This window comes from Rhinoderma darwinii, chromosome 6 (genome assembly GCF_050947455.1).
Source record: "Rhinoderma darwinii isolate aRhiDar2 chromosome 6, aRhiDar2.hap1, whole genome shotgun sequence".
In the NCBI taxonomy this organism is placed as follows: domain Eukaryota; kingdom Metazoa; phylum Chordata; class Amphibia; order Anura; family Rhinodermatidae; genus Rhinoderma; species Rhinoderma darwinii.
The window spans coordinates 122753844-122771288 of NC_134692.1; the positions used below are offsets into that span (position 1 = coordinate 122753844).

At 41.6% G+C, this 17445-nt stretch overlaps 1 protein-coding gene and 1 long non-coding RNA gene across 2 annotated transcripts; both read left to right on the forward strand.

Annotated features, from left to right (window-relative positions):
- Nucleotides 1–1962: 1962 nt before the first annotated feature.
- LOC142656645 (protein spinster homolog 1-like) lies at nt 1963–11817 on the forward strand. The gene is made up of 8 exons (XM_075831571.1): nt 1963–2011; nt 8788–9015; nt 9404–9469; nt 10081–10217; nt 10739–10890; nt 11065–11134; nt 11434–11576; nt 11661–11817. Exons 1-8 carry the CDS (start codon nt 1963–1965, stop codon nt 11815–11817), a joined length of 1002 nt encoding a protein of 333 aa, XP_075687686.1.
- Nucleotides 11818–13778: 1961 nt separating this feature from the next.
- On the forward strand, nt 13779–16876 carry LOC142656442 (uncharacterized). The gene is made up of 2 exons (XR_012849677.1): nt 13779–14005; nt 15953–16876. It is a non-coding gene; the product is annotated as an uncharacterized LOC142656442 (long non-coding RNA).
- The last annotated feature ends 569 nt before the right edge of the window (nt 16877–17445 follow it).

The window sequence follows — 17445 nt, forward strand, 5'->3', positions numbered from 1 at the left end:
GCAGTTTAGTACCACATATGGGGTATTGCTGTAATCGGGAGAAGTAGCTTTACAAGTTTTGGGGTGCTTTTTATTCTTTATTCCTTGCAAATATTACTTTTTTTTAGATTTTTTCAGAAAAGAAAGTAGATTTTCACTTTCACAGGCAAACTCCAATAAATATAGCAGAAGACCTGTGGGCTCAAGATGCTAACTATACCCCTAGATAAATTCCTTGGGGTGTGCAGTTTCCAAAACCGTGTCACTTTTGGTGGATTTCCACTGTTTTGGCACTACAAGACCTCTTCAAACCCGACATGGTGCCTAAAATATATTCTAAAAAAAGGAGGCCACAATATCCACTAGGTGCTCCATTGCTTCTGAGGCTGGTATTTCAGTCCATTATCACACTAGGACCACATGTGGGATATTTCGAAAAACTGCAGAATCTGGGCAATAAATATTGTGTTGCGTTTATCTGGTAAAACCTTCTGTGTTACAGAAAAAAATGTATTACAAATGAATTGAAGCAAAACAAATAAAATTTGTCAATTTCCCCTCTACATTGCTTTAATTCCTGTGAAACGCCTAAAGGGTTAAGAAACGTTCTGAATGCTGTTTGGTGATTTATGGGGTCTATATAGTACATACGGCCCTCAAAGCCACTTTAGAACTGAACTGGTCCCTGTAATAATGGCCTTTTGAAATTTTCTTGAAAATGTGAGAAATTGCTGCTAAAGTACTAAGCCTTGTAACGTCCTAGAAAAATAAAATAATGTTAAAAAAATGATGCAAATATAAAGTAGACATATGGAATATGTGAAATAGTAACTATTTTGTGTGGTATTACTATCTGTTTTACAAGCAGATACATTTAAAATTAGAAAAATCATAATTTTTTCAAATTTTCTCAACCTTTTGGTGTTTTTCACAAATAAGCAATGAATTTATTGACCAAATTTTTCCACTAACATAAAGTACAATATGTCACGAGAAAACAATCTCAGAATCGCTTGGATATGCAAAAGCATTCCAGAGTTATTACCACATAAATTGACACGTCAGATTTGAAAAAATGGGGCTGGTCCTGAAGGCCAAAATGAGCTCGGTCTTGAAAGGATTAAACCTTTTGAACGAACAAAGCCTAAACTCTCTGCCTACAAAGGTTGTCTACTCTGGGGTAACAGAGTGGTAATTCCCAGTGCTGGCCAAATTTAAGTGCTTAAAGCTCTGCACAAAGGACATCCTGGAAGGCTCTTGCTAGAAGTTATGTATGGTGGCCTTAAAATTGATGAATATATAGAGCAATGGGTAAAGAAGTGAACTCCTTGTCAAACCACGCGTGATTCTCCATCAACAGCTGTGTCACGTTCTTGGGAAGTAACCAGAAACCCGTGGTCTAGACTGCATATAGACTTTGTAGGTCCAGTTCAATTACATTTTTCCTTGCTGTTGACTACTTTTCCAAATGATTAGAAGTTGTACCAGTATCCTCTGCCGCAAGAAGTCCTGTCATACAAGTTCTACCGAGGCTGTTTGCAACATATGGATTACCTGATATAATTGTGTCAGACAATGGGCCACAATTTACATCCACAGAGTTCAAAGTGTTTATGGAAAATAATCTTATTAACCATGTTACAACAGCTCCATTTCATCCAACTTCAAATGGACAAGCAGAGCGCATGGTTCAGACTACTGAGGATGCTTTAAAGAGAATTGTTGATGGACATTGAAATCACAGACTGGCAAATTTTCTACTACAACATCATGTGACACCAGCTCCAGTACCGGATGCAGCCCTGCAGAACTTCCGATGAACAGGAGGATCGAGACCTGTTGGGACAGACTTCATCCTGATCTCACATCTGACTTGCAAAACAAATATGAAGTCAGATTGTCTAAAAAATATAACTCCTCATCCACAATGCATTTTCGGGAGGGTGATTGTGTGTATGCTAGAAACAATACAATGGGACTAAGATGGATACCAGCAACTGTAGTGGAAACTGCATGATCCGAGGCTTACAAAGTAAGAACTTCTGATGGTCATCTTCTAAGGGCAGATTCACACGAACGTTGCGTTTTTGCGCGCGCAAACAACGCGGCGTTTTGCGAGCGCAAAAACCATTTGACAGCTGCGTGTGTCATGTGTGTCTGATGCGCGGCTGCGTGATTTTCGCGCAGCTGGCATCATAGAGATGAGGCTTGTCAACGCCCGTCACTGTCCAAGGTGCTGAAAGAGCTAAATCTTTCAGCACCCTCGACAGTGAATGCCGAACACAACAGCGAAAAACCTGTAAAAAAAAAAGATAAAGTTCCTACTTACCGAGAACTTCCCGGCCGTTGCCTTGGTGACGCGTCCTTGGTGACGCGTCCTTGGTGACGCGCCTCTCTTGACATCGGGCCCCACCTCCCTGGATGACGCGGCAGTCCAAGTGACCGCTGCAGCCTGTGATTGGCTGCAGCCTGTGCTTGGCCTGTGATTGGCTGGAGCTGTCACTTGAACTGAAGTGTCATCCCGGGAGGTCGGACTGCAGGAAGGAGACAGGAGTAATCGGTAAGTTAGAACTTCGTTTTTTTTTACAGGTTCATGTATTTTGGGATCGCAAGTCACTGTCCATGGTGCTGAAACAGTTTAACTCTTTCAGCACCATGCACAGTGAATGTCTCCCGACGTCGCGGACCGGAAATTTTTTTGCCGGGTTCGGCCAAAACGAGTTTGGCCGAACCCGGTGAAGTTAGCTTCGGTTGTCGGGGTTCACTCCGTTTGGATGCTTGGAAACAGAAAAGCACGTGGTGCTTTTCTGTTTCCATTCATCCTTTTGACAGCTCGTGCGCTGTTCACACTGAAGTGCTTCCGTGCGACCTGCCTGGTTTTCACGCACCCATTGACTTCAATGGGTGCGTGATGCGTGAAATACGCAGAGTTATTGAACCTGTCGCGTATTTTGCGCAGCGAACAAACGCTGCGCAAAATACACGGACTGTGTGTACTGCCCCATAGACTTCTATAGGGCATTGCGTGCCGCGCGAAAACCACGCGCCCTACACGCTGCCAAATCACGCTCGTGTGAATCCCCCCTAAGGACGCATATATACCAACTAAGAAGCAGAGTAGAGGAATGCATATCACCTGCTATTGAAAGGGATCCTGACCATAAGGTAGCAACATTTCAGAGTGATGCCTTACATTCCACTGACCCTCCTCTTATCCAACAAGAGGAACAATCTTCTCCACCATCAGATGTGCCTCAGGATAATGAACCACGTGTAAAGGACACTTCAAATGAGACTATTCCTTCACATTTATAAGACCCAAGGCAGGTCTTTGGGGTGTGTCGAATCAAATCCCAAGAAAAAGGCTCTGGCAAATATTTATAAAGGGTTATAACAAAATAAAACAAAATTTAACAGTGAAAAACAATGGTCAAACAAATTAGGCCCTTGGATGAACAACACTGGGCAAAAATGTATAACAATATTTGGAATGTGGCTTTAAACTTTAACCCCTTCACGACTGCCATATGGCTATATATGTTCCAACTGCCAATGCCCCGTGCAGTTGTCACGTCTATAGACGTGGGTAGCGTGCATCGGGGTTTAATGTGAGCAGAGCTGCTTTAGAGTGAGCAGCTCTGCATTATCTTATGTGCCGACTCTCTCTAAAAGTGTCCACACCTCTTCCACTTAGTTTCATGTTTTATGAAACTAAGCTTAGAAGTGCAGCGCTACTCACACTGAAGCAGTGCTGAACTTTTCATCTCCTTCTCCCTCGGGCCACGGCTTCCGCCCAGAGATAACGGAGCCAGCAAGCTCCTTATCTGGGCAGATAAGGAGCTGATAATCACCATGATTGTTTAATCATGGTGATCATACAAGAGTTTGTTTGCTTAACAAACTTTTCAAGCAGCTCTGAACTCTTAGGCCCTATTCACACAACAGGGTTTCCCGGCCATGTGGCGGACACTCAAAAAATGGGCTGTCACACGGCCGCAGTAGGAACAATAGAATGCGGCTATTCACATGACCAATTTTTTAACCTGGCAGTCAAAACATGGGTAATGACCTATCTTCTGCGATTCTCCTGGCCGCCCAGCCCCCTTAGAAGTCTAGGGGGCAGGGTAATACACGACCATCACTCGAATGTGTTCCAAATGACGGGCGTGTCTTCCATCGCTCACTTGCTCTCTCCTCCTCACAGTACAAAGTGTATGTGAGGAGGAGGAGGGTATTTTCTTGCTCCCTGTGGGAGCGGAATCCCCAATCTCCGGTCACAGCTTCGGCAACACTGTGGCCGGGGATTGGGGATTCCGCTCCAGGAGAAGTCCCTGACTTAACTGTCCATATATGGACACAGTGACGTCAGGGACTTCTGAAGTGGAATCCCCGATGCTGTAGCCGGAATTTCCGCTCAAGGAGAATTCCCTGACATCACTGTCCATATATGGATATTGAAGTCAGGGACTTCTCCTGGAACGGTGTCGCTATCTATAGAAAGGTAGTGGGGTGCCATCTATGGGGGGGGGGGTGCTATGTAAAAGGGTACTGTGTAGAACTACCTACAGTACAGAGGGCTGTGTGGCATTACCTACAGGGGGCTCTGTGGCATTACCTACAGAGGGCTGTGTGGCATTACCTACAGTGAGGCTGTATGGCACTACCTACAGGAGGATGTGTGGTATTACCTGCAGGGGGCTGTGTGGTATTGCCTACAGGGGGCTGTGTGGCACTTCTTACAGGGGGGCTGTGTGGCATTACCTACAGGGGGGCTGTGGCAGTATCTACAGGGGGCAGTGTGTGGCAGTGTCTGCAGAGGGCAGTGTGTGGCAAAAATTTTACAAATTCATCCATTTTTAAAATAGACAGGGAAAAAATCGGATGCAAAAACGGGTCAAAATCGGCCGTTAAAAACGGAAACACGAAACGGAACGGATGCAAAACGGCCGAGAAAAATGGATCAAAAAGGACGTTTTTATTGGCCGACACTCGGTCCCTGTCGTGTGAATAGAGCCTTAAGGCCTTTTTACACCAGCCAAGACTCGGCCAGTGCAGCAATCGCCGATCAAAGAGACATCATTGATGGGCGCTCTCTTGCTCCTGTCACACGGAGCTATGGATAGGGACGAGTGGTCGTTTCTACGATTGCTCGTCCCCATACATTATTATCATGTATGCAGCGCGTCTCCCTGTTGACACAGGGAGATGTGCTGCCAACAACGATAATCTTTTACTTTTTTAAAACGATACGACCAGCAGATGATCGAGCATTTGCTCGTTAATCTGCTGATCGTTCTCCTATTTACACAGGGCAATTATCGTTAACGAGCGTTATATTAACCGGTCATTTGTTATTGTTTTCTCTTGTGTCTGAAATTTCTTGTCTTCTCAGAAAATATAAAAACAATTTTAAAAAAAAACTGACACTTCCTGTTCTGTAGAGATCTCTTCTCAACATTCATCTTATTATCATCACAGGCAAGATTACAATGACTTTTATGAATGAATTAACTGCCTTTCTGAGATCCCGGCTGCTAAGGCTGATACCAATCTCATTTCGCAGTTTATATTAATTTTATGTCGTGTACTGTGGGAAAAAACTTAACTTTCAGCAGTGATTTTTTTTAAAACTCGGCACAAAATGCCGTGGTTTTTGCCGCGATTCATAGCAAAAAAATGCATCTAAATTGTGACATGAGATCCCAGGGTCCTGTGCAGCCACAACTCTTGTACTAGACTTTGAAACACTGACCGGGAGATCAATGCATCCTATCATGGGTGATACTGCTTGCTGAACTGTGTATCTAATTCTATCATGTGTGCTACTGTCTGCTGAGCTGGTGTATCTAAGCCTATGATGCGGGATACTGTCTGCTGAGACGCTTTATCTAAGCACTGTAGACGCTATATCTAATACTAGTCAGTGTATATATGCAATCCAGAACAGACTCACCTCTGCTACATCCCATAGACTCTACTACACTACATCTGACATATTCATCATTACTGTATCACTACTACATGTGATGGGACACACACTCAGCTCTGAGGTATCCGATAAACTCAACTCTGCTGCATCACTAGTACTTCAGACATGAAACAGACTGTTGAGTTTAGCAGATGAAGCCCAGCTAAGTGCATGTCCTGCCAGATGTAGTAGTGAAGTAGCAGTGTTGAGTCTATAAGATGTAGCAGAGCTAAATGCATGTCCTGCCAGATTTAGTAGTGATGTAGCATAGTTGAGACTATCAGATGTAGTAGAGCTTAGTGTGTGTCTTTTCAGATGTAAAAGTGATTTTGCAGGATACCTACTAAACTCTGCTATAACTGATAGACTCAACACTCCTACATCACTATCAGATGTAGCAGAGCTGAATAAGCGTCTGCTACATCACTACTACATTCTCAGTGCGTCTGAAAGCTATGGGAAGCGCAGGGACGGGGAGAGGTTGGTAGCTGAACATCTCGTCTGAGGTCTGTAAAAGGGTAGTTTGGGGGTCTTTGGTCTGTAAACTGGGGGTCAGTAAAAGGGGGGCTCTGGTGTGGGGTCTGTATACAGGGGGTCCGGTCTGGGGTACCTTTAATGTTATGTCACCAGCTTGAGACGCATCAGAAGATGATACTGGTTTAAGTCTCTGAACCACTGTTCTCCTTCTGTATATCCAGGTCATGTCCATGAGTCTCCCATTGACTTCCATTACACTACAGAGTGTCAGAGGACAATTTATTCTAGCGAGTTGATTTCTCTTTTCTATTATGGAAAGGTTTACACTTCCATAGTAGTAAAATAATATAAATGAGGTTATATGGATGTTATATAGAGGGGTCGTCCATTAATAATCCTCCAACAAAAGGCCGAGACTAGAACCACTGAAGTTCCCTACCTAGGACCTGATTGGAATGGGCGCCATGTAATACTAATGTATGGCCGCCCTCAGATAGACCTGAGACCTGGAGAGGCTGCATGCTGAAAAGGGGTTGTCTAGTTGGAACAAATCTTTTAAGGTCCCTGGTGTCAAGTGGGAGGGGGTGACTGTAGAGGCCCCCAGGTGGTGGATTCCTTGGGTATATATACTGTATAGGTATAAGTAACTGGACTAGAAGTAGAGCTATTGTAGAATGACAAATGTGTAACAATATATAGTATTATATGTATAAAGATAGGACCCATGGCTCTGCACATACATATATATGGAGGAATGTGCTGTAACTTGTCAGTACATGCTGGGAGTTGTAGTTACATAGCAGCCTGACAGCCACAGGTTAGAAAGCACTGATACAGATAGAGGATGTTAAATAGTGAGACAGGTTATATAAGAGGGGCCATCACATTATTGTACAGTAGTCATATAACTGAGCCACCCATTGTTTATTAACACTTACATCACAGTGCCCTCAACTCCTATGTCACAAAGCGATGATGTCACAAAGGAATAGAATGGACGTGGCCTCAACTCCTATGTAACAAAGCGATGATGTCACAAAGGAATAGAATGGACGTGGCCTCAACTCCTATGTCACAAAGCGATGATGTCACAAAGGAATAGAATGGACGTGGCCTCAACTCCTATGTCACAAAGCGATGATGTCACAAAGGAATAGAATGGACGTGGCCTTGATTATCACCGTTCACATGATGAGAGCGCAGAGAGAGTGAGAAAAGAGAGAGAGAGAGAGATTGTGAGCGCCGTCTAGTGGAGAGAAAAATACTTGTGAGTACCCAGTTTATTCCATTTATTACATTTAACAAGGGTGATAAGACTTTTCCAGCAGATTATTATACACCTTACTCCCCAGCCGCACATCTAATTCTACAGCAGCTGATTGGCACAGATCACTGAGCTCTGCTGCATGGTCGTGGGCATCGTATACATGGAGAAACATATATCAATGGGACACACCTGTATAATATATAGAATTATCTTCTAAACAATAATTCCACAGTAAAGATCATTTAATTGGACACTAACGAAATCCCACAGGTTCCAGATTATCAGACATTCCGGATTATGAAACGGTCATAGTTAAATGGATTGTTTTATTAAGTTAACCCTTCTCTAAAGGCGATCACCTGATCACTAAAGATCTCACTCCTGGAACATATGGACAGTAGTGGTTTTGATGAGACAACCCCTTTATAATGTTCAGGAAGACAGAGCAGTAAGATACTAAATGTGCAGCTAATGTTCGTCTATGGGGTTATGTACGCTGCCGTGTATTTAGCTTGTGCTGTTTCTATGTACAATCTGTGTAAAACAAATCTCAGCATCATCCATCAGATGCCATAAGCCAGACCAGTTTTGCCCATAGATTCAAAGGAGACCTAAAAAATTTTGGTGATTTCTGAGTGAGCGCCATATTTTATACTTGAAAGTGCTTGTACTGCTTTTTTCTAAATCAGAATCATCATAGAACCAGTGCGGTGAGCGATACCGAGACCAATTTGTCTGTTTTGCTCATCTGTATAGAACGCTGTATTAGTACATTATTATTATTATTATTATTATTATTATTTATTAATATTTGTCTGTGGTCCTGAGATTCCATATTATCTATTAGAATTTCTTGAATAATGAGATGTTAATTATAAGGGGGAATTCACACGCGGCAGATTTAGTGCAAAAATTTGTGCAACTTTTCCATTCATCTGAATGGGACTTGCAGAAATCCATATGCTTGCTGATGAAGATGAATGGAACTTATTGCCAGTCACAGAAATCTATGCAATAAATCTGCCGCATGTGAATATACCCTAATAGTAATATAAAGTGATTAAATATTATGTCCCTTTTCTGTTTTTATTTCCAGAGTTTACAGTCTCAAAATCCGTGAACATGGCGTCTCGCCATGAGGACGTGGACGTGGAGAAAGGCCTTTTGCCTCCTCCATGTGAAATGGATAAAGACGATGGCGAAAGCCCCAGAGCAGAGGACGTACATGACCGTACTGGAATCTCCTACACACGATCCATCGTTATTGTAGGGATTCTGTTCTATATAAATCTGCTATCCTACATGGATCGGCTCAGTGTCACTGGTAGGTGTGGGGTACTTCATTTTATTTCTGGGGTTTATCAGTACTGTAGCTGTGGAGGCACTTATAGCGAACCTCCACTTTCAGTAGAAAAACGGTTATAGTGCAGGAGTGCGCAGGAGTGTGCGCTATAATCGTTTATCTAAATCACTTGTATTCGCTCTCTTGTATCTAGCAGCAGCGCGGACTGTGTAAAGTCAGTGGTGGCGGCTTCTCGTCTCCATTGCTCCCATATCCAGAACGGACTCCAGTGCCTTAAGATTCTATAGCGCTGACGCCCATTCTAGAGATCGGTGGGGGTCCCAGTGGTCGCTTCCATTAATATGCCTTATACCTATATGATGGAAATACATGCATTGCTTCTAGTGACATCTCTCTTTTTATCTGACAGGGGCGCTGCCATATTTAGAAAAATCATTTAATCTGAAAGACAGTGGATCTGGTTTGCTGCAAGCAGGTAAATATTAATATAAAATCTTGTTCTGTAAGTCACCTGGAATCCGCCATTTTGGGAACTAAACCAATATTCTAGAGAAGGTGACGAATCTATTCACTGGTATCTCATGATCTGACTGACACAAGGTTGTGATGTCATCAGGTTCTAGTGAAGAAATAAGACAGTTGGTTGCACTACATAAGGCTGGGTACACACCTCGCGGTCTAAACGTGTTTTATTGCCGTAAATCGCAGCAAAACAGCACAATTTTGCAGTGTTTTTGCGACGTGACCGGGACATGAAAACCTAGGATAATGGTGTTCTGCTGTGACTGGGCTGACAAATCCATAATAAGGCCATAATAACATCCATCAGCAGCATTTACCTGCTTGTTGATGGGTTCCAGTGATAACCCAAAATATGACATTAAGATGTACTATATCGTTTTTACTATATACACAGATTTACAAAAAGTTTTATCAAACTGCAAAAGTAATTGAAGGGTTAAGCTTTACATTAATGAATGAGAGTGGGAATTAAAAAAAAGTGGGGAATTTGGTTTTAATAGTTTGTCCATATATAAATATCTGTTGTATCTTCCTTTCACCTCTTCTCTCCCCCTTCCCTTTCAGTCTTCCTCTGCAGCTTCATGTTGGTGGCTCCAGTATTTGGATATTTGGGTGATCACTGGAATAGAAAATATCTGCTCTGTATTGGGATCACCCTCTGGTCAGCCTCCATCCTTGGCAGCTCATTTATTCCTGATAAGGTAACATCCTATGTTTATTATTAAAGGGGTTTTCTGGTACATTCCCATTGATAACCTATCCTTCTTCCATGCTCAATCTGTGGAGCTCTGACCTCCGGGACCCCCAACAAGCGACCCATTGAAGTGAATGGGACAAGCTGCAGTGCCAGGCACAGCCGCCCTTATCTACAAGCCGATGTACCTGCGTAAACAATGAAATGGACACATCGCTCACAGGAGTGCCACGGACCCACATCAATCATACATTCCCTGGAGGAGATATATCAAAACTGGTGCAAAAGTGGAGTAGATGCCCATGGCAACCAATCAGATTCCACCTCTCACTTTTCTAGAGATCTTAAGGAAAATAAAAGCAACAACCTGATTGGTTTCCATTGGCAAATACTTCATTTTTCCTCTGCACCAGTTTTGATCTATTTCTTCCATTGTCTATCCTAACAATAGGCCATCAATATTAAAGTCCCAATGGTAAAGCTTTAGTAAAGATGTTATTAATTATGATTTTTTTTCCTTTTCCCCAGTATTTCTGGCTGTTCTTGCTCATGCGAGGACTGGTTGGGATCGGTGCGGCAAGTTACTCCACCATTGCCCCCTCCATCATCGCCGACCTATTTGTAGCAGACCAGCGAAGCCGCATGTTGTCCATCTTTTGGACTGCTATCCCCGTAGGCTGGTGAGTGTCCTGTGTAAACACATTATTTTACAATTATTAACTGGATACAAAAAGTGTCTAATATATATAATGAGTGTAGAAGTTTATACTGTTTATATCTATGTCTATAGTTATATTTGTGCAGAGATTATGCCCTTTCTTAACTATAAATCTTCTTCATTTTTACCTATTAAGTGGCCTTGGATACATCATGGGGGCCAAAGTGACAAGCGTTCTTGGTGGTGACTGGCACTGGGCACTGCGGGTAAGTGAGAGGATTGCAGGATTCCTGCAGGCAAACTATTATTTCATTTTTTGTCTTGTTATTGGAATTGCTCCCATTATCTTCTGGACCCATAAACAATAAGTAGGGACTTGGGAAAGTTCCAGCTCTATGAGTATCAGTCCGGAGGCTGTAGACCGTCATTTATGGACACTGACATGTGTTGTTTTTTGTTATTAGTCATTTCTAGGTTTTGCCCCTTTATCTGGTTTCAGTCACTTCATATTTGTAATACTTCTATATATATATAATATACATTGTCTCCTCCTTCTTCTGGACAGATCATTCCAGGTCTGGGGATTATAGCCGTCCTGCTTCTTATCTTCTTTATGAAGGAACCATCCAGAGGAGCCGCAGAACAAAAGAGCTATAAACACCCAAACAGCAATTCTTGGACGACCGACGTGAAAGCTCTGCTGAAAAAGTGAGTGTTTTCTGTGTAGTGATTGTTGTCGCTGGCTTTACCCCGTGTCTCTTGTGTCACTCACATTTCTCTCTCTCTCTGTAGCCCGAGCTTTATGCTTTCCATGCTGGGATTCACAACTGTGACATTTGTTTCCGGCTCCCTCTCCCACTGGGCTCTGTCCTTCTACAAGCGGGCCCGGGTCATCCTATACAGAAGTGATCCATGTCAGACTGCAATATGTCAATTTGATGACAGGTAAACGCTTACTTACTGTGTGTGCCAGGAGGTTGTGAGGGCGGCTATCTCCCATTATGTCCATACTCTTCCTTTCTCTACCTGAGTTTTGGGCACGGCTACGCGGTGAGTGGTCAGGGCTCCTGGCAGCCATCTATTTACAGGGTAGGTTCAGACATGGGGTGTTAAATGTGGATTTTACTGCGTATTTGCCTCAGATTTCACCCTTTGCATTGCTAAGGGTAAAATCCACTGTAAAAATGTGCGACATTTCCGCAATGTGTATTTGCAGTGAATAAATTCTTGTGGATATTTATTTGCCAAACCGCACAAAAAAATCTTCAACAATTCTGTGATATAAAACCTCACCCTCATAGTGTATATAGACTGCTACGTGACTGTCTGCTCTATACTGACAAGATATTTGGGATAGGTCCATAGAGAGCCCTGTCAGCCTGAGAACAGAGTTTATGGATTTAATCTTTAGATACATGCAGATAGTTGGAGCAGTAGTCATACTCAGGTCCTTTAATCATCATTTATATACAATCGTGGAGAATCCATTTGATGACCTCTATAATCTCTTTCTTTGCAGTCTGATTTTTGGCATGATCACTGTGATCACCGGAATCGTGGGAGTTGGAGCTGGCGTGGAGATAAGCAAGAGGTTCAGGAAAATCAACCCGCGGGCAGACGCATTAGTCTGTGCGTGCGGAATGCTGGGTGGCGCCCCTTTCCTGCTCTTGGCTTTGTTATTGGCAAGTTTCAGCCTTGTGGCCTCCTATGTAAGTGGCTGATGAACAGCTTTCTGTCATTGATGTTTTTTCTTTTAATTATATTAAAAAGGTGAAGAAACAATATCCATACACATACCTGTAGATATACATACATATACACCTATACATACAATCATACTGTCTATAGCTGTGGATACCATACACACACAGATATACAGCTTTACATACACTTACTGTATCTTTAGGCAGACATATATAAACATACAGTATACCTTTATACATACAGTGTATACCTGTGGATATCATACACATACAGATATACTGCTATACATACACATAGACACACAGGTATTCATACACATATACATTATTATACAGTGTAAGGTCTATACGCAGGTTTAATACCCACCCTGTGCAGCAGAGTTCAGGATAAGAGGTAACTTATTGTACTGCCCCCTCCCCGTATTCCCCATTTAGTCTTTTCTGAATGTTTTGTCTCCCCTCAGATTTTCATCTCCATCGGGGCGTTATTGCTGGCACTGAATTTTGCCGTTGTGGACGACATCCTGCTGGTAAGTGATCAGAAACCATGAGGATGTTTCTCTATTACAGCTGAAATGACATTTATTTTACCTAATGTCTATTTTCCGGCCTAGTTTATGAAATGCCACTGACTCTGCAATAACTGCCAGACAAGAGACGGAGGACACTACAAGTACAGACTGCGCTGTCTGCAGATATTGTAGTGCAGATATTCCGTCACTTTGTCTGGCTGCCATTGTTGAGTTAGGTTCAGTAACTTCCTTCTGCCTACTCAGAATGTCCTCTTGTTTTAGAGTGTGGTGACCCCCAGAAGACGATCCACAGCGGAGGCCCTACAAATAATTGTGTCCCACCTGCTGGGTGATGCATGGAGCCCCTCTCTGATCGGAGTGGTAAGTATTAGTTACATCATCATCCTAAAGGGTATCTAAGCAAAATTCTTTAACGTTGGGGGTCAGTCTTAGCCTGCATGATACCCTTTGTGAACAACTTACCACGCACATACATTTCACACAAAGGAGACAGCACTAATACAGTACACCCCCACCAAACAGACAGTAAAGATATAGCAACCATATAGTGCACACACAATGCCCATACAGCACCCTCAGTGAGGAGCTGTCACTCACCACCACCTACAGTCTGCTGTCACCGGATTTCTGCATTAATATCCAGCATCCGCTGTCTGAGAAAATCTACACATATTCTGATATTTCCCATAATTCATCTTACATAACAATGTGTTATTTTCTTATCCTCAGCTATCTGACCTCATCCGCAGAGGAAAGCCAGAATCCGACCTGCTGATGTTTAACAGCCTGAAATATGCCCTCATGGTCTGCGTATTCGTGAGCGCTATCGGAGGAGGATTGTTCTTGGCAGCTGCCCTCTTTCTTGAGAAAGACCGAAAGAGGGCAGACATGGAGTCTGAAGGTATCTACCCTGTCTGTGTGTATGTCCACCGTCTACTCATGTGTCCTGCAGAATTAAAGTGCAGCTCAACCTTGGATTTACGCTGGCTCTATGGTCAGAAAATGTTAAATAATCACAAATCCCTAATCCTATTCTAATGCGTTAACAAATACTTATTTTTTTAGTGTTGAAAATCATGGTTTATGGTAATCGTTAGTGGGGGAAATTGTCTTTTCTGACAGACGGTAGAAAGATAGTGAATTTTATAGTCTTTCACCAAGATTATGATCCGATAGAGTGCTCCACAATTATCAAAGACAAAACCACTGGAGTAGAAGTGGAGTTTCTTAAAACATAACTTTTACTTTTGTTCCTTCTTAAAAATGTGTTGCACAATATTGACACATATATAATATATGTAGGAAGTAAATTTTTTCCTCCTTGTTATAAAACATTCAATAGCACAAATCAATGTATCATCCAAGCTTAGGAGATGTAGAATTGAAAAAGACTCAGTCGTTTATACCTTAAACTTTCAGGGTTGTCAAAATGTAAGCTCCATTTTTTTCTTTTATATCTTATTTATCCCAATCGTCATCTTACAAATAATTATAGAGCCTCTCGGGTAATTACCCCCCTACCCGTTCTGTTGTCAGGTGCACTTGGTTGGACTCCTCAAAACAAGAGCACTGGGAAACCTCTCTTCAATGTTAGAGATCAATATTTTCCTCCCGACGCGTTTCTTTATGGCCCGAATTCATCAGGGAAGATTGGCCATTCAGCCCGTGTTAAGTCCACTAGAGCTATGACTGCCGTTCAATAATCCTGCAGTGGCAAGGAAAATTCATGGCCCATGTGTTGCCCTTGTTGGAGTGAACGCCTGTTCACGGTGTCTGACGACGCTATTGATGGTTTTGTAACATGGAGGAAAAAATTTACTTCCTACGTATATTATATATGTGTCAATATTGTGCAACTCATTTTTAAGAGGGAATAACAGTAAAACTTATGTTTTAAGAAACTCTAGTTCTACTCCAGTGGTTTTTACTTTTCTGACAGATGAAAATATTTTCTATTGATCAGAAATGTATAGACATTCCCTCTTAGTGATAATTGTTATCGCTATGACCATAGCCTGTAATGGGTATTGCTAGAGAAGCAGTCAGATTTAATGATAAAGATTGGGTATCAGATATGGTCTTGGCAACTGAAGTGCCTTTCTGCAAGGACTTCTAATATACCTCCTTAGCAGTGAATGGGTTAAAGGGTAAGACTACTTTGCCAACATTTTACTTTCATTGCATTGTATGTATTTTATTAAATAAAATACATTTACAAATTGGTTTTAATTAAAAAAACATTTGAGACAGTTTGCCTTCTGCAGCTTATATGTTTTACAATACAAGCTGCTGGTTGCCATTCAGTAATTATTCCGTCAAATGAGTTTACTGTCGGGTCAGTCTCACACCCCTTTCTCTGCTCTCCTAACATTGATCTAAAGAAAATAAAACTAAACTTAAATCAAATAAAATGTCAGCTTAGATTAGCATTCAGGAGAGCAGAGAGATGGGCTGGAGGCTGACTCAACAGTTAGCTCGTCTGACGGCATGAGCACTGATCGGCATAGAGCAGCTTGTTTTGTATTGTAAGACATAGAAGCTGCAAAACACAAACTAATTGTGAAAATGTTTTATGTAAATAAAATACAAAGCAATAGACAAAAGTCTGCAAAGATGTCCATAGCCTTTAAGATATTAAATCTGATCTCTGATTGGTTACTATGGGCAGTCAGGCCAGATTTTAGCTTAGAAAGTTTTGATAAATGAAGCCCATGGGAGACTTTGATAGTTCACAATTTTCAACTACTCATTGACCATCTAGTGGTATGAAGTAGAATAATATAAAATGAGAATTATCTGATAATGTATTCCTGCAAAATCAGGCTTATATGTTTTTTTATCTTAACAGGATGAAGTCTTGGTTGGACATTTTATATTGATTTGTCCATGGCTGCACTGGTTCTTGAGAGCAAAAGAACCCTGTCCTTAATCTCCACACGAGGACAAATATAAAGTGAACACATTTTGGAGCTCCTCAGACTTTCACCGTAATGAGCAGCAGGGCTCTGCTGCTCAAGACATGACTATAATGTTTCCGAGCAACCACTAAAAGTTTCAGTGCATGCAGAATCAAGAACACCACACAGAACATGTATTCTTGCAACAGGAAATCAATAGTTGGCAGTGGAAGTCATGAATGCAAAGCTGCCATGACCTACCCTGTTACTGAATCCAGTGGTTTAAACATTATAGATTCTACACCGATAATTGAGGGAACTGGACCTAGAGTGTCTGCAATTCCAAAGATTGCATTGAGGAAGAAAACAAGACCTACCTCACAGACTCATTCATATGGAATTTCCACTGAGCTCTTCCTCGGAAAAGCATCCCAAGGAATTTGCATGAATACCAGCAAACATAGGTCCACCTCAAAGGATTTTTTTCTGTGCCTGTGTCTCGGCTGAGTCACAGTGCCAAACTGGACTGGACAAATCTTTGTACTACAGATCTGGATCCCCAGACTGTGTGTAAAAAATGACAAATGTTTCTGCCTGTGGCTCGGCTGAGTCACAGTGCCAACCCGGACATGATTAGTGCCACCTACCAACGATTTATGGCAACTAACAACATGACTCAACTGGAATACCTTTCATCCACATTGCACCAACAGATGAGACTGCAGTTACAGACCATCTCTAGTTGAAAAAAAGAACTTTAAGAATAGCATGTTTTTAACTGCTCCTGGTTACACCTTAAATTCCTTCATGTATACCAACCTTATGTGGAAAATTTAGTCATGTTATTTTAATAAAAACATCAAAACCTAAACAAAGTGTATTATTATATAAGTAACAAAATACTATAGAAAACTGTCTGTACTCTTAAACTTTCTGATATATCACATGTTCTGGATTAATAGAAAAATGTAGGGAAAAGCTACTGAAAGTCATGAAATCCAATCAGAGAAAGAGTCAGGATTGAAATCTAGGCAGCAGCTACTTCTCCCTTAAATCCGTAAGCCACATTGTTAATACAAAAAAATAAACATGGAACACAGAGCCATCAAACCAAAGAGAAATCTTGATACACTATCATTTTATGAAAATAGTTTTATTCATCATAATTAATACTTTATTACACATAAATACAAAATTAGAGATACAAAAATTAACCCCCCTCCCAAGTATATACTATAGACAATTAAAATATCATAAAATATACCAGGTGTAATATAATGAAAAAATATTAAATATAATATAATCAGATAGAAAAGTCCTCATACACAAAAGCATGTATCTTTAAGAAAGGATGAAAGACCACATATGTGTGTCAACATGCAGTAGCAGCATCAGGACACCAGGGGCCTGATATAGATAATGCTGCAATGACAGGTCGCTCCAA

What these genes read in the sequence shown, in the direction of transcription:
- LOC142656645 (XM_075831571.1), top strand. Translation starts at nt 1,963, where the DNA reads ATGGATACCAGCAACTGTAGTGGAAACTGCATGATCCGAGGCTTACAA. An exon ending in ATCTGGTTTGCTGCAAGCAG is followed by an intron (nt 9,470 to 10,080) that starts GTAAATATTAAT and finishes CTTCCCTTTCAG; the next exon opens with TCTTCCTCTGCAGCTTCATG. An exon ending in ACTGCTATCCCCGTAGGCTG is followed by an intron (nt 10,891 to 11,064) that starts GTGAGTGTCCTG and finishes TTACCTATTAAG; the next exon opens with TGGCCTTGGATACATCATGG.